General features: G+C 35.2%; 1 protein-coding gene across 17 annotated transcripts in view; it reads right to left on the bottom strand.

Moving 5' to 3' along the window:
* The window catches only part of SYNE1 (spectrin repeat containing nuclear envelope protein 1), a 298,651-nt gene that overhangs the window by 193,427 nt on the left and 78,816 nt on the right, over positions 1–26,408 (bottom strand). For all 17 annotated transcript variants that reach the window (XM_050314877.1, XM_050314878.1, XM_050314876.1 and 14 more), the window contains 17 exons: positions 24,858–24,954; positions 23,137–23,339; positions 20,047–20,211; positions 18,439–18,591; positions 17,857–18,000; positions 17,355–17,528; positions 14,544–14,702; positions 12,354–12,518; positions 11,631–11,765; positions 10,643–10,801; positions 10,193–10,401; positions 9,812–9,920; positions 8,414–8,578; positions 6,379–6,546; positions 4,680–4,856; positions 3,289–3,429; positions 2,122–2,282 (listed from right to left, as the gene is read on the bottom strand). In XM_050314877.1, the coding sequence (XP_050170834.1) occupies positions 2,122–2,282; positions 3,289–3,429; positions 4,680–4,856; positions 6,379–6,546; positions 8,414–8,578; positions 9,812–9,920; positions 10,193–10,401; positions 10,643–10,801; positions 11,631–11,765; positions 12,354–12,518; positions 14,544–14,702; positions 17,355–17,528; positions 17,857–18,000; positions 18,439–18,591; positions 20,047–20,211; positions 23,137–23,339; positions 24,858–24,954 (2,684 nt within the window). The remainder of the gene's footprint in view (positions 1–2,121; positions 2,283–3,288; positions 3,430–4,679; positions 4,857–6,378; positions 6,547–8,413; positions 8,579–9,811; positions 9,921–10,192; positions 10,402–10,642; positions 10,802–11,630; positions 11,766–12,353; positions 12,519–14,543; positions 14,703–17,354; positions 17,529–17,856; positions 18,001–18,438; positions 18,592–20,046; positions 20,212–23,136; positions 23,340–24,857; positions 24,955–26,408) is intronic.

Here is a 26,408-nt window from a genome sequence, read left to right on the forward strand (position 1 = left end):
TTTTTTTGTCCTAAGTAATAAGTCTAAGGCCATTATATAAGGCCTAAAAGCATTAACTTCCAGTATACAAGTTTCTGCTCCTTTCAAGTAATTGTAAAGAAACCAGTACTAATGTAGGCCCTGCACACAGCTTGCAAAACACACATTTTCTATTTCACTGAAAATATTAAAATTCCACCCTAAAAGTCTGAATATTACAAAATTTCAAAATACATGTTCCTTTTAAATATAGCCTTAAAAACCATTCCATGTTAAAAAGGTTTTAACATCTTTCCCCCCCTTATTAAAGCTAGAGGAAACTTTAAGAAAAGATGTAGCCTAAAAATGTAAAAATTAGTATTTTTATTTTTTGCTATTTATTTTCAAATGAAAAAAAATTAGGAGTGTCAACAGCCATTTACTGATAAGAGTGTATGCAAATTCAAGTTACTTGTAGGAAATCAATGCTCAAAAATATTTCACTCAAGACCAGCCCAGGAAAATAAAACTGGAAATCAGAACCAAGGGACCAAATGAGTGACACAACTGCTGAAAATCCTTAGCTTTTGTATCTGCTTTTCTGACAGCTTTAGGAAAGCTGCAGATAAAGAATATTATCCCAAACACACTGCACAGCTGTCCATGTTCTCCTTGGAAAACAGGTGGGCTAAGTTCTTGCTGTGGAGAGCTGCTTAAACTTTTCACTCCTTTTGCTGTTCATTGGTATAGTATGTACCTTATGTATCTGGAATACCTTCACTTCAAATTCAGCCAAGATTTTTATTGGTGATGCAAGTTAAAACATAACCCTTACACACTTACTATATGTCCTCTACATTCACTACAGAGAATTGTATATATTTGCATGTTTTACAGAATGGATTTAGTTTTTTATTATTTGTCACATTACCACAGACATCCTGTAAAATGCATAAATTCATTGAAACGTATTTCATATCTACACTGAAAGGGTATATCAATGATCACTTTCATTTAAAAATAGATAACATTATTTAAAAAATAAATATTCATTGTTTGACGGGAGATTTTCTTGGATTGAAAAAATCACAGTAGTTTTGCAATAGTGGAGAAAATTATGTATAAGGTAAAGTATTCAGTAAGAGATGGTAGAATTTGACCACAAATCACTGTAACACTTCATATTGGAGAAAGCATTATATAAAAAATTTGATAACCATTTACTGTAAAGGCTAGTTATTCTGGCTTATAACTGTCCTTCCACATTAGGAAGAAAACAGCACTAAATTAAAATCATACTAGCATGGCAGTGGTCAATATGGGGAAAAAATCCCAATAATTTGTGTGTGGCCCTTTGCTCATATTCAGATAGAGATGGTAGTACCTGCTTAAACTTGCACAGCAAATTATTCAAAGAGTAATTCTAGTAAGACAAGATAGAATTGGCACATATATCTATAATTTGGGTATCAGATCTAGTATGTGCAAAAAAATAATGATTTCATACATATATATAAATGTATGCATATATGGATGGATAAAAGGAGAATAGCAACAGCTGAAGTTGAGTAACTGAGTTGCTTGTTTGAGAGAAGGGATGAAATTTTTACAAAAACAAAAAGCTACAAATATTTAACAAGCTTCTCTTGGAGTTTGAACTTGTTGAATTTTTCCACAAAATTTTGCAAATTATGTCTATGTTTTTTGCAGCAGCAGAAGCAGCTTTTGATATTGCCTATGAAATATAATCGGGCATTCAGCTAAGATGAAGGCACTTCTTGACACTCCTAAGGAGAAAGTGGAACACGGAAAACTGAGGCAAATAGAGTAAATGTGGTCCTCTCATATTTGCACTGAGTTTTTTCTTTCTGAAAGGGTCCAGTACCTCAAGAATGAGCTTAATTATCCCTTCTTTACAAGACTGGGACTTAAAGATAAGTGACAGGCTAAATGTAACTAACTTCTACTAACTATATATTATTAAAAAAATATTTCATTTGCACACACTCTTTTGACATATTTGGTACTATAACTTGGTTTTTATGCCAGGGAAGCTGGAAATGATGGAGCTGATGAGACAACGTGAAATGCTGACAAGGTATTCTAGAAATCTGATACAATCTTATAGTGAAGAATAAATATTAGGACTTGTTAAGAACATACTCTTCTTCAAGAGTAACTTCCACTTTTTTCACTTGTTCTTGGATTGATTTTGCCTGATGCTGAAGAGACTGCTTGTTCTTTGAACCAAGTTGTATTTCAGAAGAATTCTTCACCAGATTCTCAGCCTGCACTGCCATTGCTTCAGTCTGTTTAGAAAGTTCCTGTAAGGATGCAAGTTATATTAATACAACTATAAACAGTTCCATATATTTATACAGAAAGTATTTTTCCTCAATGTTTGCAGTTGGAAAAGAGTATCTGTGTCCTACATGTATATTTTGAATGTGTAAATACTTAAAAACAATCTCATGTTGCATTTAAGAAAAGTTCATTTGAGTAAACTAGCTTGAATTAAATTTATCAAGGGAAGTTATACATGCAAGAGTTTTTAACTCAACAAATCGAAATTTATTCTATAGCTCTTCAAAACATTTATTTTTGAATTGTGGAAGATTATATACATCTCTTTTTTTCATTTTTAGATCCTACTATTTACAAAGTGGATTTTGCAGTATCTTATATTTTGTATTTTCTCTTTGTTTAGCAACTATTTTCTGTCACAAATGTTAAACCCATACACCAGAACAATGGATGCTGAGCATAACCAAGATATCTGTAATTTACTATTGGATTCATCAAAGGTTAACAGCAGTGTGAAAAGCATGGCACTTAGGAAAAACAATCCCTATTATTACTTCTCCAGTAGTAAATAAAATGGGCTGGGATAATTCTGTAATACTAATGGCAAGTGGCATATTCTGGATTATGTTCACAGTGCAAAAGTCTCTCCTTTTCTTCCCGGGTCTAAACCAGTGCTAGATGTCACATTTCCCGTAACCTTGCCAAAGTGCACCCTATTAATGTTGATATGCAAGTGCTCAACATTGATTTATTAGCGTAGATGATTACTGAGCACTAAATGGGAAGTCCTCAAAATCATTTTAATTTTCATGCATGTGCTTCAGATGCAGACTTTGAGTAATCTTTCCTGATTTTTCTGTCAAATGACTTTTTACATCTAAGAAGTTTACGCAGCCTCTCATCTGTATATGCAATTTGCACTGGCATAATAGAAAACCATGCAAAGATTGAAGGCAATACACTCAACATATGTCAACAAGCAAAGAAGAAAGATATCTCAGCTCCTGTATTTCACACAGGAAATACCTTTGTCTGATCCAGTTCTGAGGAGAGGCTCTCTAAACTGCTAAAGTTTAAGATACGTTCAAGTACAGAGCTTGCTTGATTGAGGTATTTTACTACCGTTTCTTTGTCTCTTTCAAACTGCTCCCATTTATTTATTGTGACCTAAAAAACAAACAAACCCAAAACAGGAACATAAAAGACAAAGAGATCAAAGGGGAGAAAACAAACTTTTCATTATAAGTTACTGAAGAGGAAAAAAGAGAAAGTCCTGACATAAAATAAAACAATTTTTCCCAAAAAGCCATCTACTCAACAGATGCAAATGTTCTAAACCAAATAAAAGTCTTCCCTTGATTTTTCACTGATTCATACTGTGCTGTGCTAAAAAACTCTGTTCTCTAAGGTGCCAGCAATATTTAAATTTTTTATTTGAATGTCCTATAAGAAGTCTGAAGTAATACATGCAGAGACTTTCGCTTGTGGTGACAGATAGTCAAAAATATCTGAAAGGATTTTCACGTTCTTTAATGAAATAAATTATAGTAGAAGAAAAACCCTACTCACAGGAAAATCATATGTAAGAACTTATTTGCTCTTTTCTGATAATGTAGAATTTTGATTAACAATTATCAGTCACAAGAATTATGACATTTAAAAAAATTATTTTCTTGATTATGAAGTAGAGCTTAAGGCATTATATATAAGAATCCTTAGAGGAAAAAATGGGCTTCAATAATAAATGCTTACATAAAGAAATTATTTGAGCTCTATTGATCCTGTTTCTCATCTTGTGTTTTATGATGGGGAATACTTTTGACTTTAAACATGGAATAATGGACAGCTGGATTACCATTCTGCTTAGAGAAATGCAAAGGGCAAATCACATATGGGTGCAAGAAGGTATAAATTCTAATCCCAGTGCAGTCAGTGATTAGTTATACAAGCTGAAGCAATCAATTTGATTTCTCTGTGACTTTTTCCTTCCTTCTTTAAATTTAGGATGACAGCATGTATTTCACACAGTAGTTGAGAAGATTGTATTTGCACAACTTCATGTGATATTAACCCAATACCCAATCTAAGGACTCTGAATTAAAGGCTTTCATCTTTAGTAATTAGGAGGAAGACCCCCATTTAAAAATTAATTCACAGATAAATTAATTAAAATAACAATTATAAATCATTTGGGACTTTTAAACACTTCTAAACAAAATACTGTTTCTTTATGAATTAAGAGGTGTACAGCAGTTTTAAGAAGTTTCCATGGAGGTGCTGACCATGAAAACCCGAAGGACCAAGAGTTAGAGGTGAGAAAGTGAGTTCAGTTTTTTTACATTAAAAAATGAGAGTTTTACTAAGTTGAAAAAGAAGAAGAAAGTATGGGGCTTTATTTCTATATGGAAAGGACCCACCTGCAGTTGCTCTTCACGTTTCTCCATAGTCTGCTGCATGTTCTCCAATGTTCCCTCCAATTTTTGCAAATCTTCTCGCACTGTGCTGGGCAGTCCACCTTCGATCTGCAGCTGTTTGGCTTGGGAAATCTGCTTTTGCACATCTTGCCTTTTTGCACGGAGTCTCCTTGTCCTTTGCTAAAGGGATTCATCCAACAGGAAGGATTAGACTTTTTAGCTCCTTTGGAAAACTAGCACAATGCAACCACTTTCTGTTTTTGTATGGGTATGCAAGTAGAGTAACAGACAACTGTGGCAAGTACTCTTCAGTGTCTCATACACTCTTCAAGTATGTGCCTTGGCGGCTTCCAAACTGTCTATACACCTTTTGTGGCATACAGACGTGAGAAAAAAGAGTGACAGTGTGGCCATTTATCCAAAAGAGTATTTGAGAAAGCAGAAGTCACAGCAGTTGTGCAATCACAGCAGTAGTCACAAGTGAATGTACTTCTCATGACTGCCTGGAAGCATTCAGATCTGCTCTGGACTTTTTTAAGGTACAGGTTGGAGCCTCAGATTGATCATTGCAATGTATCAGCCTTATTAGAGAGCAGTAGGGAAATGGCTAAGTTGTGCAACTCTTTCCAGGATTTGTTTTGTTTTGTAGCGCTATCAGAAACTCCTAAGACTACATCCTTTCTCCTTTCTAACATGTCTGACCTATGCCAGCCTGGCTAAGTAAGCTCACAGTTCCCTGCTCAGTTCTGCTCTGTGTATCTCTGGGTCTGTGCCAAAGTCTATTTCATATCACACACACAAGAAAGAACTTAATGAGAAGTTAACTATTTCTACTACCTCTCCTAAGATCAATAAGGAATGTAGAGTATTAAAAGAATGAATACAACCCTTAACACACAATAGTGCTTACAAACTCCAAAGAGTTTAGGTAAGACACAGGTAAGACTTAGTAGTGCTTGGTCAGACAGTAAGCCATGTCCGACCTTACAGAAATAGATGTTAATATAAAACACTTAAATAATGCCCAAACATTGGCAGTAAATTATTCTAGTTCTTATTAGCTTTGAGCAGGTTTTAATTGCCCAGATTTGGCCTTAAAGGCCATGATTCTTGCTGTATGCAAGCCGTATCACTGATTATTATTGTAGCTTTTAGATGTTTTGATCTAATATCAGTGTGTAAAAAGCCTCCTGCTCTAGTCCTATAGAATGGAGGCCTATCTGTCACAACAGTAGCTATCTAGAGAGGGAGATGAGGCTAGAGGTACACCTTCCCTCCAGCATTTAGAGTTGGGGCCACATCTAACTGCTGAAGTAGAGAAATTTCCAAAGCCAGAATTGTACCCAATTTTCCCATGATTGAATCTGAAATGCATGTTTTAAAATGGTAGAAAGATAGAGTCTACATATTTGCAGAGTATATTTACCCAAAATTTAAACCAATGAAGCTTGTTTTTCAGGTGTTTTGTGCCTAAAAAAAATGTATGAAATAGAAGTTGAAAAACAAGCTCATCTTTAGGCATTAACATTTAAAAAATACTGAAAACCTTTTTCCTTAAAAGAAATGAATATTAGGCCATGCAAGACTGTTTCCTTTATAACCCTTCCAAGTTATGCTAATGTACATCATAAAATTTTGTAATTACATAAATTCTTCCTTTTAAAAAAAAATAAAAGTACGTGGACATGAGTAACAGTCCTACCTGATGATGAAGTAGTAGTTGCTGAGCTTGTAATAAACTTTCTGTATCCAGGATCTTCTCAGCCTCTGCTTGGACTTCTCTAGAGTTGTTGATTAATTCTTCAATTGCACTTTTAACTTCTTCTTTGTACTGGACACAGTCTCCAACAGCGCCTAATGTATTTTCAATCTACAATTACAGATAACTTTAAGTATTTCATGTTGAAAGGCACATCTGTATTTTAAGAGTACATTTATATTTAGAATATTTTTTCAAAAAGTACAGCAAATTGTTGAAATTCAAAGGATTCTTGACACCTTTAACTTTACATTGAAAGAGTGTCTGTAGACTCAAAATATGAGGACACCTTTGTCTTGATTAAACATACTCCCTCTGCATGTGACAGATAGCTATTCGTGACAACTACTTACTGGTGATCACTTAGAAAATATATACTCTTCTTATCCTTGCAAGCTTACCCAGATTCTGAAACACCTCCAATACTCAACTCACAAAAAATCTTCCTACCATTTGGACTGCTATGAGCAATGCTTTGGTGATTCACAAGTACATTAAAATGCCCTATTACCCTGGTTATGTGGACCACAACGTGCATGTAGTGCAATGTCCAGTCTCACCTTGCAGAACTTTTTAAAGAGAAAGGTATATCAACATATCTGAATGTTTTACCCTCTTTGCATTATTCAGCTAACTACTGGTGGCTTATTCTCAGTACAGGCTCTGTTCCTCATATAGTTCCTGAGTTTTAAGGTTTCAATCATAAAGTATTATGGATATTTCCCTTTCCTCTCCCCTCTCCTTTTTTCCACTTTGGAGAGTATTCAGATTCAAGCCATTCAGTTTCCTGTTATATAAATGTTTAGTTCTTACTCTCCTAAACCATTGCTGAACTCTGGAAATACCCAGTATCAGTCCTTGTCTAAACAGTATCATTCATATGATTAAAAAACTTTATAAATACTAATCAGATTCTTAAGAATCAGCAGTCTTTTAACTACAGTATAGAGTACCATTTAGATTATGCTTTTAGATTCAAAATAACTATAGATTCTACCTCTTATTTTCTTTTATTACCTTCATTACTTGTGATCCCCTATAGTTCTGACTTTTAGAAGAAACAAAAAGCAAAAGTAATTAAACACCAAAAAACCCCATAAAACTTAAAAAAAAAAAGGCATTATCCTAATTTTTTGCTGTCACTTGGAAATCACAACATTGGTTGCCCCAATGTTCCAAACACAGTTTTCAGACCACAGAAGTTCAGACAAGTTTCAATAAATACACAGAACTTCTATACATTTGGAACCCTAACAAAACCTCCACAAGAATTGATATTAACAACAGATTTTGAAGTCTGAACTCTTTCTCTGTCCTGAATTCTTTGTGGGTCTATTCCACCTTCTAAGTGCAAGGTGCTTTAAGTTTCACCTCCTTTTTCTTCACTATATAAACTGTAAAGCTGTAAGTTTCCTGAAAGACCACAGAAAGGTTTAGTGGTTCTGAGAGGTTTTGCTTGTTATGAGTTAGAAATTTTCCATGATTTCCACAGTTACAGTATCTCATTATCATTCAGGTCTCAGAGAACTGCAGCCTTTTCCTGCAAATTCAGGGCATGATAGACATCCTTAATGATTAGAAAACGCCTCAAAGTAGTGCATTATTTCAACATAAAGATAACTAAATGAAGATTGAAGTCAAACTCTATATTCACTAGCTGACGTGCATCACAGTTTTGCTGATGTTCACTACAAGTTGATTTTAAAAAACTAGAAATATAGGCACTTTGATTTGAGAAACATTTATTATGATACTTTCCCATTCTGCAAAGGGAAAAGATACACTATAATAATGTCAGTATTTTTTGCCTGCTACTCATAATGCTTTGCTACCCGTGAAGTACAAATGAATTATTTCTTGCTGAATGCTTGCAGTTTAATTAAAAAGCACAGCAGGGAACTTATGCTTATGAAGCCATGATTGATGTCATTTCATGCAACACTGTAAACAGAGAGTTCTTGTGTGTCTCATAGTGTACCTCAGCCAGCATATCTAGGAGTCCCTTGAAGTCACTGGAAAGTTTACAAAGCTCATCCTCTGTCTCTTTGGCCTCCAACTCAGGACATACTGCAGTCAAAACAGCAAGTCTGGATTTCAGCCAGCTGTGATTTTCTCCATGCTTGTGAATATGCTTCCTAATTTCCTACAGAAAAAATCAAAACATATTTTCTTCAAATAAACAGAATTAATAACTAGCATTCATGGAATCAGTTCAAAGATTAGTAGTTTAAATGTACTATCTTGCTTTTAACACTAGAAATTTTTCTAGTATTTTTCTATTTGCATACCCTATCAGATTATGTTCCAGTCAATGGTTAGAATTTTGCATTTTTCCACAGACTTTACTCCACTACTACTTAGACTGTTCATTAGTAAATAATAGTGGAGTACTTTTCCCTCACAAACTAACATTTTTAATTACAATATATACATAAATGGCAGATACTACATATATATTTTGTATATAATGACCATATTTCTTTGTTATGATTTAAATCTTAATTGATGACTTTTCCAAATATATTATTTCACATGATACAAAGTTTTGGGTATTTTTTTTTCCATTTAAATAGCTTTCCCCCCACTCCTTTCACCTAGTAGTTCATTCATATCTATGTGGCAGGGCTGATGAGACGTTGCTAGCAGTGAAACTGTGTGAGTAAATCAGACCTTTTGGAGCAGAAGTACCCTTTAAGCTTATCAGTTTTATCAAGGTCATCCTAATAAGGTTTCTCTGTATAGTCAGCCTCATAACTGGTTCACAAACATCTATAGTATGTGACATTCCTATTTTTGCTTTTAGTATGTGCAATTAAAAAGAAAGAAAGAAGGGTCAAGTTGGGTCCCAAGTGACACAATAAATTATTTCCTAAAACTAATTTAATTAACCAACTCAGTTTTCAAGCATTCTATCACTTCTGTTACCAGTCACCAATGCAAAAGTGAATGGTAGAATATCTTTTCCTCCCCCATTATTGTATTACAGAAGAGAATTTTTATTATAGAAGATTTCCTTAAATGTAAGTAATTAAATGTAAGATCATTCAAAAATCTGCAATCCAGAAATTTTTGCTTTTCTCTGCATAGCACCTTTAACTATGCATGCAATAGGATCAGGGGCAAATATTTATTCTATCTGTTCTAAATATACAGGAAAAGAGACCTGCCGTTCTCTAAATTATTAGAAGTATGAACTTCTGCCACACTTTGCTGCATGTGCAACTTTCTCCTGGATATGTTTTTAAGAATACCAGGAATCAGCAAAGCTACTACTATGTCCACAGTGAAATCAGTTGCACAGATTCAGAATACAATTTTATCTAGAGTTCGAGTAGCAATGACCACAGCTTTGTTAGAATATAAGCCAAGGGCTCACCCCAACAGATGCTTTACATTGCTTGTATTTGGCAGTATCACTAACATTTTCCTTTATCTTCTTTAGCTCTCTTTCTGTTGACGAAATCCAATTTGCCAGTTCAGAAAATCTGAAATAAAACATCACATAATGCAAAACAAAAAGAAAAAAGTTAGACAAAAATTTGCACCACCAAACAGTAACCTCTTAAATGTAACCAAAAAATTATAAAACCAACTCAAAGCCCCACCATAATTTGTGGAATTACTACATAAATTATAGTTTTCTACATGAAGCTAACATCACTGTATCAGTCTTTACATGGTATTGATCTTTGATAACATATAGAGGAGTGACCATGCATAAGGCTCTACAAGACCCAGCTAGCAATTTAGTTGACACCTGCTCTTATAGCCCTTCCAGGTGTCCGAGTGCTCTCTTAGCTTCATGTATGTGCTGTCTATCTGGGATTTGAGCTCCTTCAGGACTCGTTGGCTGCTTTCCAATGTACCCCTCACTGGATCAGAAACTGGCAGTTTTTGGCACAGTTCTTCAATTCGTTGTAGCCTTTTCTCACACAGGTGGTAAGATCCCTTATCACCGAAGAACAACTGATGGGAAACAAAGCAGAAAATTCAATAAAAATACAAACTCGCAGAAATCACAAAGCATATCTATATATTTTTTTTTATAAACTACTAAGATCAAAAAAATTTTTGTTAAAGACCACAAGAATTTATCTAAGCTGGGCACAAAGTGTTTAGTGGCTTCAGTACTGGTCAGAATTTCAGTTTATTATTGACACTGAAATTTATTTCTGTAAATGCCCCCATGGTGGTGTATAATTCATACCACATGTTCCTTGATCATTCTTTCATTGCCTTCTCTTGATAACACCTTGTTCTGTCGAGCTAGTTCAGCTTTGCACTCCTCCACTGTGACCAGGAACTTGCTTTTCTGTACTTCAATCTTCAAGTGGATCAAATGATATGGAGCTTCTGTTTGGAGATCCTACACACCCAGCGGGGCAATAAAGAAGCACAGAGAAAAAACACTACTCCTATTACCTCAGGCTAAAGTTACTACAAATAAATTATCTAAAAACTGATAATATAGAAAATTAGACATATAGGTGCATGAACCGGTTTCTCTCTATTCATTTTGTCACCGATATGTCTTAGATATAAGGTCATAAGTTAAGACCAAAATGTGTATGTATACGGTACATCACAGAGACATCTTCATTCTTGGCAAGACATGACAAGTATTTCCTGTATAAAATAGTATTCACAATTGTTTCCAGAGATTGCTGCTTGCTTGCAAGTGAGAGACCAGTCAAACATCACTCCCTGTTTGACCAGCAACACACTGTAGCAGGGAAAAAATTCCATAGCTTATGAGCAAAGTTTGTTGAGTTTTTAGCATCTTTGGCGGAAGACTCAATTAAAACTGACAGCCTGATGTCTTACAGATTTTTTTTTTGTTTGGTTGGGAAAGTAACTGCAATCATTCAACATCAGCATAAAGAAAAGCTAGCATCTACTCTCAAGAAATGTTCTTAACACAGGTATCACTACAGCTATATGTGGAGGGAAAATGAAGTCACATTTCCTGACTTCGCTTAACCACTTTACTTTACAGGGCTTTTTCAAGAGGCTATTTGTAGGTGTAGTTGTACCTAATGTTGTAAGGTAGAATTTTTTTTATTTTTTTCCAATTATACAGGAAGACAAATAATCAACTTTCTTTTTTTATTTTATTTTTCTTTTTTCAATATGTAGGTCATGCAGAAACTTTTCAAAATGAAGATTTACAATTGCCAGAGGTATCATTCACTAACCTTCCACTGCCTATGGAGTTTTCTCACAGCTTCCTGCAAGCTGTGTTGTTCTTGTTCTGGGAGGATGTCAGTAAGTTCATCACAAGCTTTCAGAAAGGCATTTAGGACTCTCTGATCCAACTGGTTAAAGAACTCCTGAAGTTGAGGCAGAAAGTGAGAAGGTGAGAAGATGAAGTTGGTTACTGATGTGGTAACCTGCCCACATAAAGTTCCTAACTCACACTGTAAGTTTCAAGGTTACTTCTGTTGCATTGAAGAATTTAAGTTTGAGCTAAGGAAATAACTATTTCTTGCTATTTAAAGTCCAGTAAATGAATTTATTCTCATCCAGTACACTGAGATGGTATTTTAACAAGAATACATTTTAAAGCTACATGCATAAATAATGGTTATAATACAGACACAGGTATTAATCTGAGAAAAAGAGCAGTGGATGCGTGAGACTGGCAAAATATAGTGTTCTAACTCTCAATGGTTCTACTGACAAAACCTGCCCTAATTTCTATGGGGTCTTTTCTCTTCACCTTCTGGTTGCTTACATCCATCAGTAAGAGAGGTGATCTTTATTCCTTTTTGTTTTTCAATCTCAGCATTAGTTTGACCTGATCTGTAAAACTTCTACACGTGCAAGAAACCCACATCAATTTTAGAATTAAGTAGGCTTTTCATTTGTATGTCATGCACTTAAAGATTTCCATGAGGAAGGTCAGAGAGTTTACTCACGCTATGTTTTCTGAGAAGTTCTTCAGGATTTCCTTTTTCTTTTAAGCAACAATTGGCAATCTGTATTACTTTCTCCAGTTCTGCTCTAGACTCCTCAAATTTCTTCATCAAACGGCTATTTGCTTCTATGTTTTTTCTCCACTCACCAGCTTTCCTGACCATATTCTGAGTTACAAGCAAAGAAAATGAGCTGGCACTTTCACACTGATTTTTATTTGCTCTCTTTTACTATGATCTTACAAAACATGCATTTAATTTGTGTCACTCTTTTAAATAGATGCATTTCACCATGCTTCTCCCTCTCATACTCCCATTTTTACAAATTTTAATACTTATACTAAGGCTTGAGCTAACGACATCATTCCAAAAAAATAAAATAAGTAGATACCTAATATAGATGTCTCTGACACTTTCAGAATGCCTCTACCATTTGATTAGTGTGTTTCTTTCCTAAAGCCTGCTTTCAGATGTAAAGCACCTGATTTGACCAAAAGCTTGCTGTTTCTCTTTTCCTACTATCAAACTACCTCCTCCTAACATGACATGAAGGTGGTTTGACTCATGGATCCAACGAGTTCTCATGCTACAGGTCTTCTGAGCTGGAAGAGGTTTGTATGATTATCACACTTGTAGGTCAGATAAGTAACCAGGAAGAAAGCTGCTTAAAAGAAAGACAGCAAATTCTGTGGTTTAGTTGCTGAAATCTTCTTGTTTTGCAACTGTAGACACAGCTCTTCCATTATTCTGCATTTTAGTCTGTTCCAGTGCACTGCCTTATTCAGTGGTTACAATCCCATAAAGAAGTAACAAAACTTACCAGAAGAATTGAACAGTTCAGCGGTTTAACCGCTGCAAGGTAGTTCCAACACTGCTAACTATACACACACTTCACCATCCTCACTGATCACAAACCCCAGAGTAAAGATTTGCAGTGAGTTTTGATTAGCGAGCTAATCAAATCTGTCATTATGAACTTAAACATCCTACTAAATCTTTTTAAAGTTTCCTGATAAAAATAAATTCATAATATCAGAATTATATAGGAATGTATCCTTTACAAGAAAACCTTCCAATTTCCAATATTTTAAATCTATGTATGTCACATTTTGTATGGTTATACCATATTTTATAAGTTTATTTTCTAACACAACAAGAGCCAAACCACTATCCAACTTTATAGGAATAGAATAATTAATGTTGAACATGGTAAATTTACCAAGTTACAACTGTATCTGCTTTTGCTACTATAAGCTAAACTTAAATAAGGATTTCTGTTTTAAATCAAACCCCATTTATCTTTAGGTACAACCCACAAATACAACAAAAATTTTGTAATCCACCTCTCAGAGCTCTTTACTCATAGGTGATTTTCTGTAGTTTAAAATTCAGTTTAGATACCTTTATACTGAACAATAATTGCCTGAAAACAAATATAATAGAACCCAATGTCTGAAGATCTGACTCCAGGACAATCATAAAGTCATAGAATATACTAAGTTGGAAGTGACACACAAGGATTGAGTTCAACTCCTCACTCTGCACAGGACAACCCCAAAAATCGCACCATGTGTAATGGTTAATTTCACATTACAGTGGGGCTAGATGGGGGCTGAATAGCCCTGAAAATATCAGTAATAAGTGATAATAACAACATAGAGCTCTACAGGTAAGGGGGAATATATCCCAAAGCACACATCTTTATATTAACAAATTCAACACTTCTATATTTACAATCCATGACATTTTCTGGAGGAAATACAAGGACCATCAATAGTAGCATGTGCAAGAGTTTCCATCTTCCATGCTTTGTGTGAAGCAGGGTATATGGGAATATGGGAGCAAATAATTAGCCAAGATAATAATGTCAGGAGAAAAAACAACAGTGCAGCCTTAACAGTAGGATTTAAGGTTCCTCATTCCAAAGGAGCCTGAGACATGTGAAAGCTCTCTTAAACCCCAGGTTCCACTGTGGGAGGCTCACCTCTGAATAACTGCATGGAGAACCTGACAGGCAGTCCCCTGACCACTTATTATCTAATACAGACAGATCCTTAATTAAAAACTTGGCACTAGAGAGGAGAGCTATCCAGGATGGTAGCTAGAGGGTGACGAAATGGATGGATCAGTAGGATGGATCAACTGCATATGAATAAACTTTCAAAAATATACACCAAGGTATGATGTTATTACCTGAAAAGTAATCTGAACTTGTGTAACTTTCTTCTGAAACGTTGACTGATGGAAATGCTGTAACACTTCACTGGAAGCCACACACTGCAGGATACTCTGACTGTTTCTCTCAATCAGAGACAAATCTTTCTTGCAGTTTTCTTGGTATGCTACCAAATCCTGAAAGAAAAGAAAATACATATACACCCTGGCCAGGAACAAAGGAGAGAAAAGTTTGGCAAAATAATAAGATGTTTTTGACAATAAGAACAAAAGGGATGAGGTCAAAGAACCAGTAAGAAACAGACTACACAAAATATTATATGGAATAACACAGTCAACATAACTTTCTCCTTGTATGGTAAGTCTGTACCCAAAGAGAGCTCTAGCTATTTATAAAAAAAAAAGGCACAGACCAGTACCCAGGCCCTTCAGATAGTTTTAGAAAATGTTGATCAATTCATTATTCTGTGTCATAGTTCGGATTTTTAGCAAGGAATTTTTCTTTCCTTTCCTCCTGCCGTGTGTGTGTGCTCTGTATATGGGCCATTAGTTGAACAAAAGAATCAGCTCAGAGCCCACTAATGGCTGAGATTTGTTTCCTTGACAACAAGGGGGGAGTTGGCTGGTGTGTGACTGGAAGGGGGTGGAGGCTGGGGGGAGAGGGGAGTCTCTCTCTCTGCCCTGGAGGAGAGCCTGCTGCGGGCTGCAGACACTGCCGGGTTCCTTTGTCTCTTTCCTGTCGGAGGGGAGTTCTGGCTGCTGCTCTTCGGCTCAGCTGTGGCTGGCTGCAAGCCCTGCTTACAACGGACCCTAATCAGCTGAAGTTTGTGAGTTCTTTTCCATTGGGAGAACTTTCTGTTTTATTGCTGTTGTTTTCCTTCCCCTTCTTCTCCCCCCACCTGGTGGCAGCCAAGGATCTCACAGCGCCGCCTGGTGACGGGCACTGGACATTACAAGTTCTACTCCTCCAGTGATCCAACAGCGTCACCTGGTGACTACAATAGGACACTACAAGTTCTGCACCTTCAGTAACCCAACAGCGCCACCTGGTGAATGGTACAGGACATTACAAATTTTGCATCTCCAGTGACCCGATGGCGCCCCCTGCTGACTGTGGTTGGAACCGCACCAAAGGGTGCAAGAAATTGAACTATTTTCTTTTTGCCGGTTTATCGGTTTTGTTCTTGAAGGGGATTATTGGTGGATTACTTATTTTACTTGGTTGGTTTTTTTTTTGTGTTCCTGTTAATACACACATACCTTTTAATAAAGGGCTGTTATTTTCCCTTTTCCATAATTTGTTTTCCTTCAATCGAAGCCTCTTAATTTTGGATTTATAATTGCTTGGAAAGAGAAGTTTGGGTCTTTTCCTCCTAATCCATCCTCAGCAAAAGACCCTTGTCTCATTTAAACTGGGACATTCTGTGATTTAATGTTATGAGATTTCTATATGTATTGTATAAGTGGAAGCAGGCAGCAGTGAAGTCAATAGACATAAGAATGACAACTCTCAGTAGCAGGTTGAGATCTTAACCTTCCTTGCCTTTCAAAAATTTAATCTTTCAGGTCAGTTTATGGAATTCAGATTTCATTACAAATCGCATTAAGTAATGAGAAAAAAGGAGAGAAAAAGAAAACTTGCATGAAGTAGCACAGGCTTAAAGAAAATGGTTTGAAAATCCTGTAGTGAGGAAACCATTCTGCTACTGAAGGTACACTCTATTCCTTAGAACAAATCTTGGTTTACTCTTTAACCAGGCAGAAATCAGCACTCTCACTATAAATGGTGAATGATTTTGGTTACTAGATGGCAAATAACTCCAGAAGCAACATGTCTTTTTATTGTGACTTTCTGGGGCAGATTAACCTTTTCAAACAGAGGAAAGGAGCTCTCTTGGGAGTTGCCCCTTACCCTGCAGTTTGACATGGGACTCACCCAATGTTAACAAACAGAATATGATTTACTTGAGAAAATAATGGAGTGGCTGGATTCAAGCTTACCACATTATTTTTACTGAAATGTAATCAAAGCTTGAAGTCACTGGAAGAGAAGAGCCTTCTTGTTGAATTATTAGGCCAAACTCCAGAGTCATTACAGGTTTGAACTAATTTTTACATATATACACACACATACATGAAATGAAATCTCCTTGTTAATTTTTTTCCAAGGGGCTCTAGATGGCTTTGAAATACTTCAGCTTCCCATAAAGAATCCATTTATTTATATTACCTGTCAAATCCATCTCTAATGAAATGTGTACTTCAATTTTAAGAATCTATTTCTAGACTATATACCACAGACACATAAGGATAAACACCAATTCCAATGCAAGATCCTTGTATTTTCATTTAACTTTCCAAATGAATTCTGACTAGCTCTGCATTTCTCCAGAGAGAAATGTTTATTGGTCAGGTAGAAAAGTTAATGCTACACTACAGTGCACTTCAAAGAAATCAGTTTTCTAGACTTGTAAGAAATTTTTATAATTGTCCAAGAAAACCTAGAGAATTTTCTGATCGTATTATTTCATCTGTTTAATTAAAAAAACAATGTATTTTTGATACTTCACTCAAATTTCCACTAGATTAAAAAAAAGAAAAAACGTCTTATATTTACTTCTTGGATTGAAGTACCAAGACACTAGGAGGGAACACAAGTTTCAATCTTTGTATATTTATGCCTAGCTGATTTCAGGATAAGGCTATATTTGTTGCCTGAATATGAAGAAGCATTTACTTACCTTACTGAGTTGCAATCTAAACTCCTAAGAAAGCTAATTGCAAATACTCAGAGACAGCAGATCTTGGTAAGGCATTTTTGAAACTTACTTGGGCTTTTTGTTTAAGAACAGCTGTGGGTTGTGCTTCAGGGTCCAGGATAGAAATTATTTCATTGACTTTTTCAAGAGATTCATAAAAATGTGTGATTTGTTTCTCCAGTTCTTCCAGTGGAGACAGCAGACGCTGGCATTCATACAGCAGGGCAGAGGAATACTCCTTAACCTTTTCATCATTAAAAAAAAAACCGAAAAAGTTGTAAAATTCAACAAATAATAACTTCCTTTGCATGTAGGTTTATATAGTTGCTACCTAGTCTTTTTAAAGACTGCTCAATCTTGATCCTGTATTACTTCTTCAAGAACAGAATATTAAATTTAAGAATGGTAATCTTAGCGCTTAGGAGAAGTAAGATGTTCTGCATGCTGGATCAACCTGTTTTTACAACTATGTATTTGTTCAAATGCATATGTGTGAGCATTTATGTACAGGAGCTTACTATTCATTAGTTCAACAGTCAACAACATATGTAGTAGAGAAAGGGCTCTGCAACCTTGCTCAGCTGCTCTTTGATCCGTGTCAAAGTTCCCATCATTTCATTCACTTCCTCTTGGGAAACTTCTTTTGTAACAAGTTGCATTGTTCTTGTAACAGCTTTATACTGAGCTTCCATTGCAGGCAATTTCTGCTTAGTATTCTGAAACAAGTGGTTCAAAAAATATTTCAACAGCAGCATCTATGCATTCATGGGACATACAAGACTGATAAAAGACATAAATTCTAATTATCAGTTATTTTCATCACTGATTTTAGTGAATACTGAGCCATGTTTCAAATGCATGCAAACTGAGCCAAAGGGCATCAGTCAATTCAACTGAATATCATTTGAAACTACACAGAAGAAACTATCTAGTCAGACAGTATTTTGGAAATTTACTCTAAAAATCACTCATAGAATACAATGATTTATATTAGCTATAGCCAAAACCATACCAAAAAAAAGCACCACTGGTAAAAACAAACAAACAAGTCTGTAATGGAAATGTATACTAAAATAATTTTATGCTATCAGAGTTAAATAGTTACAAGTTTCTCTTTTATGAAGAAGGAAGAAAAATTAAAGTAAGACACTTACTTCTAATTCTTGTACAAACATTTTGACATCAAGGAAGGACATTTCTACAGGGGTTGAAAATTTCCTATTGCTTCCATCAATAAAAGCTGTCAAATGGGCAACACCATCCACATATTCTTTCCTCATTTTGTCCAGTTCATCTGCTCGAGCATACTACAAAAATGTCAAGCAAAAAAGGAACAATCAAAAAAATAACCACCCCAAAAAGAGATATCTGGCAATTAAGAAATTACTTAAAGAATTAGTATGTTTTCAGTTTAATTGTTTGCTGGAAAAATTATATTCAATGAAATACAATTTAATGGAAACTGATCTTCTAAATTATTTAAATACTAATCATCTGCATTAATTTTGATAGTGATGATACTAAAAAGAACATCATGCATACAATGGTCTGCCTTTTTTAAGGTTTGGGTCATGTGGGGAATGCCAGACTCTCATTTGATTCTAACCTAGAATCAACAGTTCAATTAATTTCTCATTAACTACAATATCAATTTTGAAAATTCAACCAAGAGAACAGAACATGAAAAGCCTAGAAAAACTGAAGGATAATGGAAATTGCTATAAAAAAATGTTCGCTGGAAGAAGGGGAAACATAGGTCTTAGAAAGTGGAAGGAGCTGTATGACAGCAATGGTGAAAAGCCAGTGAGAAAAAATACATAACCAACAAAAGAAAGAGCTGCATAAGTAGGGGAAGAGGCATTTTCATGAGTGAGTCACCCTAAATATCATCAGCAGATAAAGCTTGAGAGCATTCTAGTCAACAGTCTGGAAAAGTTACAATAAAACAGAAGCAATCATTATTTCTTTTTCCATTTAACTTGACTGAACAGGAAATAGTCATGCCAGTAAAGAAAACAGATCCAGTGTCTTCAAACAGGTGATTTAAAATCACCAGAAGGGGACAATATCATTAGATGCATATTGACTATAGCAAAGATATTTTCTAATGTGTTTATGGGGTGTGAAATACTTCGGTGTACTTAGGCTCACATCTTCTGTATTTGCTAGAAAGAACAATTCTTTTCCTAACAGTAATCTCTTTAATGAGATAAAGGATAGGTTTTTTTGTTTACTATCAGTGCCTCCTTGTGGGTAAGACAGAAGTAAAGTCTGACTGATTTGGGGAAAACAATTAGTTAATTAACTTACGTTGTACCTGCTTATTGTTGCAGTACAATAATTGAATACGGCTTTCATCAAAGAGTAGTTATAATAATTTTCACCACTTTCACTGTTTAGCTTTACAGAGCTTTTACAATAACAATAGCTACTAAACCCCAATCATTTTCTTTGAAGAACAGTAGAGGATACGTATAAACATTCTCTGCATCAAGACAGGTGACCACAGCAAAAAACTACAGTTTATACTGGTTGAAAATGTCAAAAAATAACACTAAATAGCTGTATAACCAAAAAGACAAATAAAGGAAGAGCCCCCAATAAAATTAACTACTGTCAGTGAGTCATTTCTGATTTAAATAATGATGAACAGCTAGACACCTTATTAAGTTCTACTATAGTCTTTCTAGTAGGGCAATCTGTCTTGCTTGCATGGAAATGACAAAGTAAATATTTTAACTAACAACGGCAATATCACTTACCTGTTTAACTTGCATAAACAATTCTCTCCATCTTCCATTTAGTAACAGAAGCTGCTGTTTAAGATCTCTAGAAATAGTCTCATCACATGTTTCAATCAGAAAATTACCAGCATCATTCATGGCTGTGTGCTGTTGGATCCAGTGAGGTAAGTGCCGGAAGAAATCCTAAAGAAGCAAATGAAAACACCTTTCCAAAACCCTTTCAATTAGTCTTTATCTTAAATCACAAACGCAAAATTTAATCACCAGCTAATGGTTTGATAAAAACTCTTTGAACAGTTATCCTCTGAAGCTCTTCACACCAAATATGCCATAATATAGTTTCAATGTCTGCGAACATAACCTGTGGAACTAAAAATTACTGCCAGTTAACTTAAAGCTCATTTTACTCATTTAGGTGAGTGGTTTCAGTTAAACAAATGGAACTCCTCCTTAAGAGAAAGCTCTATGACTAAAAGCATTGTTAGGGCTCATCTAATTTCTGTCTTGTCTTGAAACAACCTGAGCCATATACAAGCTGTAAAGGGGTTCTTCCCCTGAAGACTGATTCTTGATCACTGCTTCCTCCTGTCTCAGAGCAAGTGAGTGCAGAGGTGAAAGGAATGGTTCTCACTGATACTTTTCCCCCAGTAAGACAGCCTAAGTAGACTGCATGCATTTTGCAGGCAGGTACATGCACATAAATTGGTATAGAAGACAAAGACCATCTCCCTCTGTTCCTTTTCTCTCTTCAAGAGGATGGGCAATACCTAAGGCAGACTCTATGACTCCAGTTATACCATTAAACAAAACAGGACTCCATCTCTGTCTCATGATTGTCTACATCTTCTCTGACATGGTTTTGGCTTGTCCCTGCTACTCTTGGTCCTCAGGACTTAGGAAGGGGCAGTGATCCATTTTGCTTATGACTATCGATCTACCCTACAATTTCCAAGACTGTTGACTGCCAGAGACAGTCCCATGCAATCCTTTGCTCAAGGGTGGATGTGAAAAAGTCCTATCCAACCATACTGTCATGCAAAACCAGCCCAGATGCAACTGAAAAGGTCAAATGGATGCATATTAGTCTAATGTCTTGTAGAGAGAATTGACCAGTATACATCCATTTAACTCTTTCTTTTCAGTTGCATCTGAAAACAACACATAGTGGATTCAATTCCTAAAGCTGAGATCAGTAATGTACAGGTGTTGTGCACCGATGTATCAGTGAATAAGTTTAACCACTTCAGTAAATTGTATCTGCAGTTTGAATCTTCCACTTGCAGCGGAGCAAACCCCTTGCTATGTGCAAAGCCTACCCTCTATGAGCAGATTCAAAAGTAAGGAAGACTGCTGAATCTAGCACTGGTCAGTCCTTCAATGGTCAGGGTTACTGGAGGTCAAGAAGGAAAAAGCACATGGAGTAAATTACTCACATTCTTGCTCCCACACACTTATACCCACAAAACTTTACCTTCCTCAGACCCTGCTGGGGATTCTCTACATTTCAGAAGCCAACCTAAAGCACGTGTAAAAATTAAACAAGTTTGGCAGGTACTATGCTTAATTAAAACAATGCAGTTCTTTTTAAGGAAGTCCTACATGAGATCTACAAGCTCTCTGAAAACTTTTCAATAAATATGTGTGAGAAAAGTGTGGGAGAGCGCAATTACAATGAGATTATTATGGAAAGTGCTTAAGAGGTACTGCAAGTAAACAAAGAAGTTGTAGAAGGAGCAGTTTGAAAAATCCAAGTGCATACTGATATTTTTTTTTTTTTGCAAGATCTGTATTACAGGTTCACAGTAAGGTTTCTGAAAACAGAAACCAATGAGAAAGCCAACAAGCCACTTTCTTTTCCAAAAAGAACAGTGGTATGTGTTGGTCTTGAAATGATACAGAGATAATGAAAAGAAGAAGAAACAATGTCTGAGGTTTTCAACAAGGCTTTTTTTTATCAGAGCAGTAAGAATTACTTGTTGGATATGTTAGAAATCAGAAGTAAGTATACACTCTATGGGTATATATAACATATTGGTTATTGTTATATAACAATAAAGTTATAAATCAGATCAGAGAAGTAAATGTTTTAATTTTATTCATATTCATGGAAAGAGTATTTAATTTTAGACACTGCCCAGTTACTCACATAAAAAATACATCATTATTTAAGATCACCTTGATCAGACGAAATCATCCTTCCTGACCAGTAATAACTGTTTGTATTTATATTATACCAAACTATTACTTTCCACGGGTTTATTTTTATTTTAAAAGTGTATTCCATTATTTTACATCAGTTTAAAATAACAAACTTAAACAAAAATTATCCTTTTCCTTCATATAACATGAAATGCTCATTCCTGACCTAATGTCAATTTGTCATCTTAACAACCTATGAAACCCCTACTTTCGTGTTAAGAGCAATATATCTGCTACATTGGGATTGGGTGCAAATTTAGCACCTATTAAATGTAGGACTATTCAAGTCAATCTGGGTCATTACTGAAGGTTCACAAACCTAAATCCTAGTGCTTCATTACTCTATAAAAAGATAAAATAGAAAAAAATATCTTTATAACTGCATGTTCCCAAAACAAATTGTCTAAAAGATTTCTAAAATGCCAGGGAAATGGGTAAGGAAAAATTAATTACCCATCAAACATAACAATACATATTAATATTGTAATACAATGAATGTTGAAATCTCTCATCTATAGGGTAGAAAAATCAGTGGAAAACAATTTTCTTCAAGTGTCTTTATAGGTAGGCCATGACTCTGCACTTTGGTGTTAAGAGTTGTATTTGCTTTTAAGTGAATCATGTAACATTCCTATCTCTGAGCAATACTGCTGCCCTATATTCATGTCAAAGATGACTCTAACAACTATGCTTTGTCACAAATGTGCTTTCCTTCATTGTGTGTATATACATAGATCCTATACAAGCAAACACTGAAATTCCTATGATGAATGAAGACAGTACAGAAAATCTGGAAAAATCTCTCGCTCTTGTACGACATTTCACAAAACAAGCTAAGCAAATGCAAAAAACACATCCCATGTTTCCTAATTTACAAAATAACCAAATACATATGCTATTAGGGCATACCTTTTTAGAATGTTCAGGCTGATTCAGCATTTTTTCAGCATCTTCCAGCCAAGCTTGCAGCCCTGCCACAGTGCTGCTGTATCTGTCCCAATTAGCAATGACTTCTTCCAACATGCTTCTTACACTTCTCACCTCTACTGAGAGGTTCCTCCACTGAGCTGTGGTATCACTCATGAATTTCATCACACTCTCAACTTCTTCCACTGAGATACAGGAAAGACATTGATTATTTTGGATATTATTGTTTCTGTAAAGCTTAACTTCATGTTACGCTTATCCATTATCACCAGGGAATTATATTTTACTCTAACTTCTATTTCAGTAGGCTTTTATATGCTTATGTTCACAGCCCAATTTTAGTGCAAAATTATGACTGAGAAATTAAACCTGTGAATTAAAGACTGAGAAAAGTACATAAAATGAATGCTAAATTAAAACAGGCACACTGCATATTCTGTGTGGTGTTCATTTCAAATCTGCAATAAAAGAAATTGGGATAAACTTGCCTTAAAAAGGCAAAAAATGAGAGATGTATTATATAAAAATTCATATTATATCTGCATTGAGAAGTATGGAATGAAATTCTGATCTTTCTTCCATTAACTTTGAAACTAAGCTGCTGGTAATTTTTTCCATTTAATTTTTAATATTTTCGACATGGCAATAAAGGAAAAAGTGTGTCCTCATTCCAGAAGAAAAAAAAAAAACAGAAGAAAAAGGACCAAGAGAATGCTGAGACTTCATAAAATACACAGAATACAGATATTTTAAACAGTTTTTAGCTAAGGTGTCCTCTAATTTCTGCTGCTATTGCTGAATTCATATATGTGAGCACTTGTCCTTCAGAAAGTAATTTGTTATTGGATTTTATTAATAGCATTGAATAAATTATTCTTTCTAAGAATACCTTGTAAAAAATATTTACTTTTGTAAAATTTGGGTATCGCTATCAACTTAAATTTCTCAACAAACAAAGGTATCCATTTTCTCTCCCCTTTAGAAGCTGCAGCAATCCTCCACAGACATCACTGTCAGCAGAGATTAAAGTGACCTCGTGTCTGTAATTATCTAGGTCAAATATTGGCCTCAAATTCTCACTGAACTCAGCAATGTTCAGGAATGACAGGAGGCAGCTGTTGAATCAGTTACCCATTATTCTCATGTATATCCATACTTCAACTATCATTTGAGTTCCTCTTACAGGTTTTCAAAGTTAATGAAGAACCTTCAATAAATCAAAGGATAATTCTGCAACTACAACAATACTGAGACCAATTCTCTATTTGTCTTTTTCTAGTAAATGAAGCCGAGCCAGGGAGCATTTCTAGACACCAGAATGTGATTTCCCCTACTCCCCAACACCTTTGGCACAAATCAACAACACTGAAATAATCCAAAAATTAGCATGGATGATGGATTTCTCCCATGAGGAAGTCTGAACATGATCACCCTCCCTCTGGAGATTCAGAGATCTGCAGGAAGAAATCTAACAGCAGGAGGAAATCTAACAGCAGGAGGGGAGGCTGCTCTGGACACCATGACATGCTATAGAATATGTGAAATTGCTACCAGAGGCTGCAGTCTCTGGTGAACTGCAGCTGCTGTTGGTGAACAGCTCTGCTGCACTGACAAAACAAATATTAGGAGGTCTCTTTAGAGGATACTTATGTCTAAATAGATTAAAATGCTGTCACAGTAACAAAAGAAATACAGACATTTACCTGAACCATTTGCTTTGGCATACATTTCAGCTGCTCTTTTCAAGATCTGGTAAGTAACTTCATATTGCTCAAAGAACTTACTATTTTCAATAACAGACTGAAAAGGAAAAAAAGACACAACAGACAAAATAAAGGTAGGTATTAAGAATAAGGATAATTTCCATGAAATTACATCAGGATAGTGACGACAACTTTTAACTTCATTATTCCTCCATTCATCTTTCCATCACTATAAAATAGTATTTAAATTATCATAATTATAAAATAGTATACAAATTTCACCTTTTCAAATTAATTCTACAGCAGAGTATATTGTTACAAATAGAGATTTATTTACTTTCCCCACAGAAAGTTTATTTAAACCTTTCTTAGGCTGCTAGTTGCTGACTTGCTGAACTCACCAGCATACGGTAGTTAGACTGTGCTAAAATTGAGTAATTAACTTACAAGTTATTTAATGAGAACTGTTTTACACTGAAATGTAACTGGAATAATTTTAATAGAAGAGAGAATTTCCTTCATATAGTTCACCACAAAAATCAAATCCAGTTAAGTTTTAAAAACTGCTACTGTATTAAGCCTTTGCAGAAAGAGGGGTTACACTTTAAGAAATAAAAAACATTTGCCTTATCCTTCAGTTTTCCTTTACCTGCTTTGCAACTAGCAAAAATAAGATTACAGAAACCCTGCACAAAGAGATGCTGTTTTTCCAAAGTGTGACACAGTACTTTTCCTTTCTGAGTGATGGTTTAGCTGTATAATGTGTTATAGTGTGATGAATAAATTATCTGAAAAAATTTTGGTCAAGAACATATGCCTCTGACATTTATGCCTCTTTATTCCTCATGGCAAATGACACTGACCTTTTTTAACGTCTTTCAGAAATGTTACTTCCTTTAAGTGCAACATGTAATCTATAGGTCTATATTATGCAAGCATATTGTTATCTTGTATTACCACTATTAAAAAAGGGAGAGAACGGTAGAGTTTGGACTGGTTTGTAGCTTATGCTACATCCCAAGCCTCCTCATCTGCAGATTACAAAATTAAGGAGTGTGTGCCCCACATACATCTATAAAAGCTTTGAAATGCCAGAATAGACAAAAATAGACCAATGTGACTGGCAAACCCAGGTTTCAGTTGAAGTTTAAAAGTTCAGTGTATTTTGAAGAGGAGAATTAGATTTTGTGCGTTCATCAACTCACATTATATAACATAAAAAAATGTTTTAAAAAGTAATTTGCCAGCCAGCATATATCTAAATCTCTTCTATTTTTAAACCTTTGAGAGTTACCATGTCAAATTACCACAGTTATCTAGTATGTAATTTAGGAATGTGTTTATAACCAAAGAAACCAGAAGTCAAAACCAGAATTTTTCTCTGCTCTCCTGTTAAAACAAAATCTGCCATGTATGAAGAACTACATGCTTTACCATGAATTATGTCACAAATTCCTGATTTTCACTTTTACCAAACCCACACAAGACATTTTAACCTGAATCAAAAACTTTGAGACTTCACATGAGTAAAAACAATTCATATCACACTGA

Source organism: Myiozetetes cayanensis, unplaced genomic scaffold, assembly GCF_022539395.1.
Source record: "Myiozetetes cayanensis isolate MyiCay16 unplaced genomic scaffold, myiCay2020 scf2-11, whole genome shotgun sequence".
In the NCBI taxonomy this organism is placed as follows: Eukaryota; Metazoa; Chordata; class Aves; order Passeriformes; family Tyrannidae; genus Myiozetetes; species Myiozetetes cayanensis.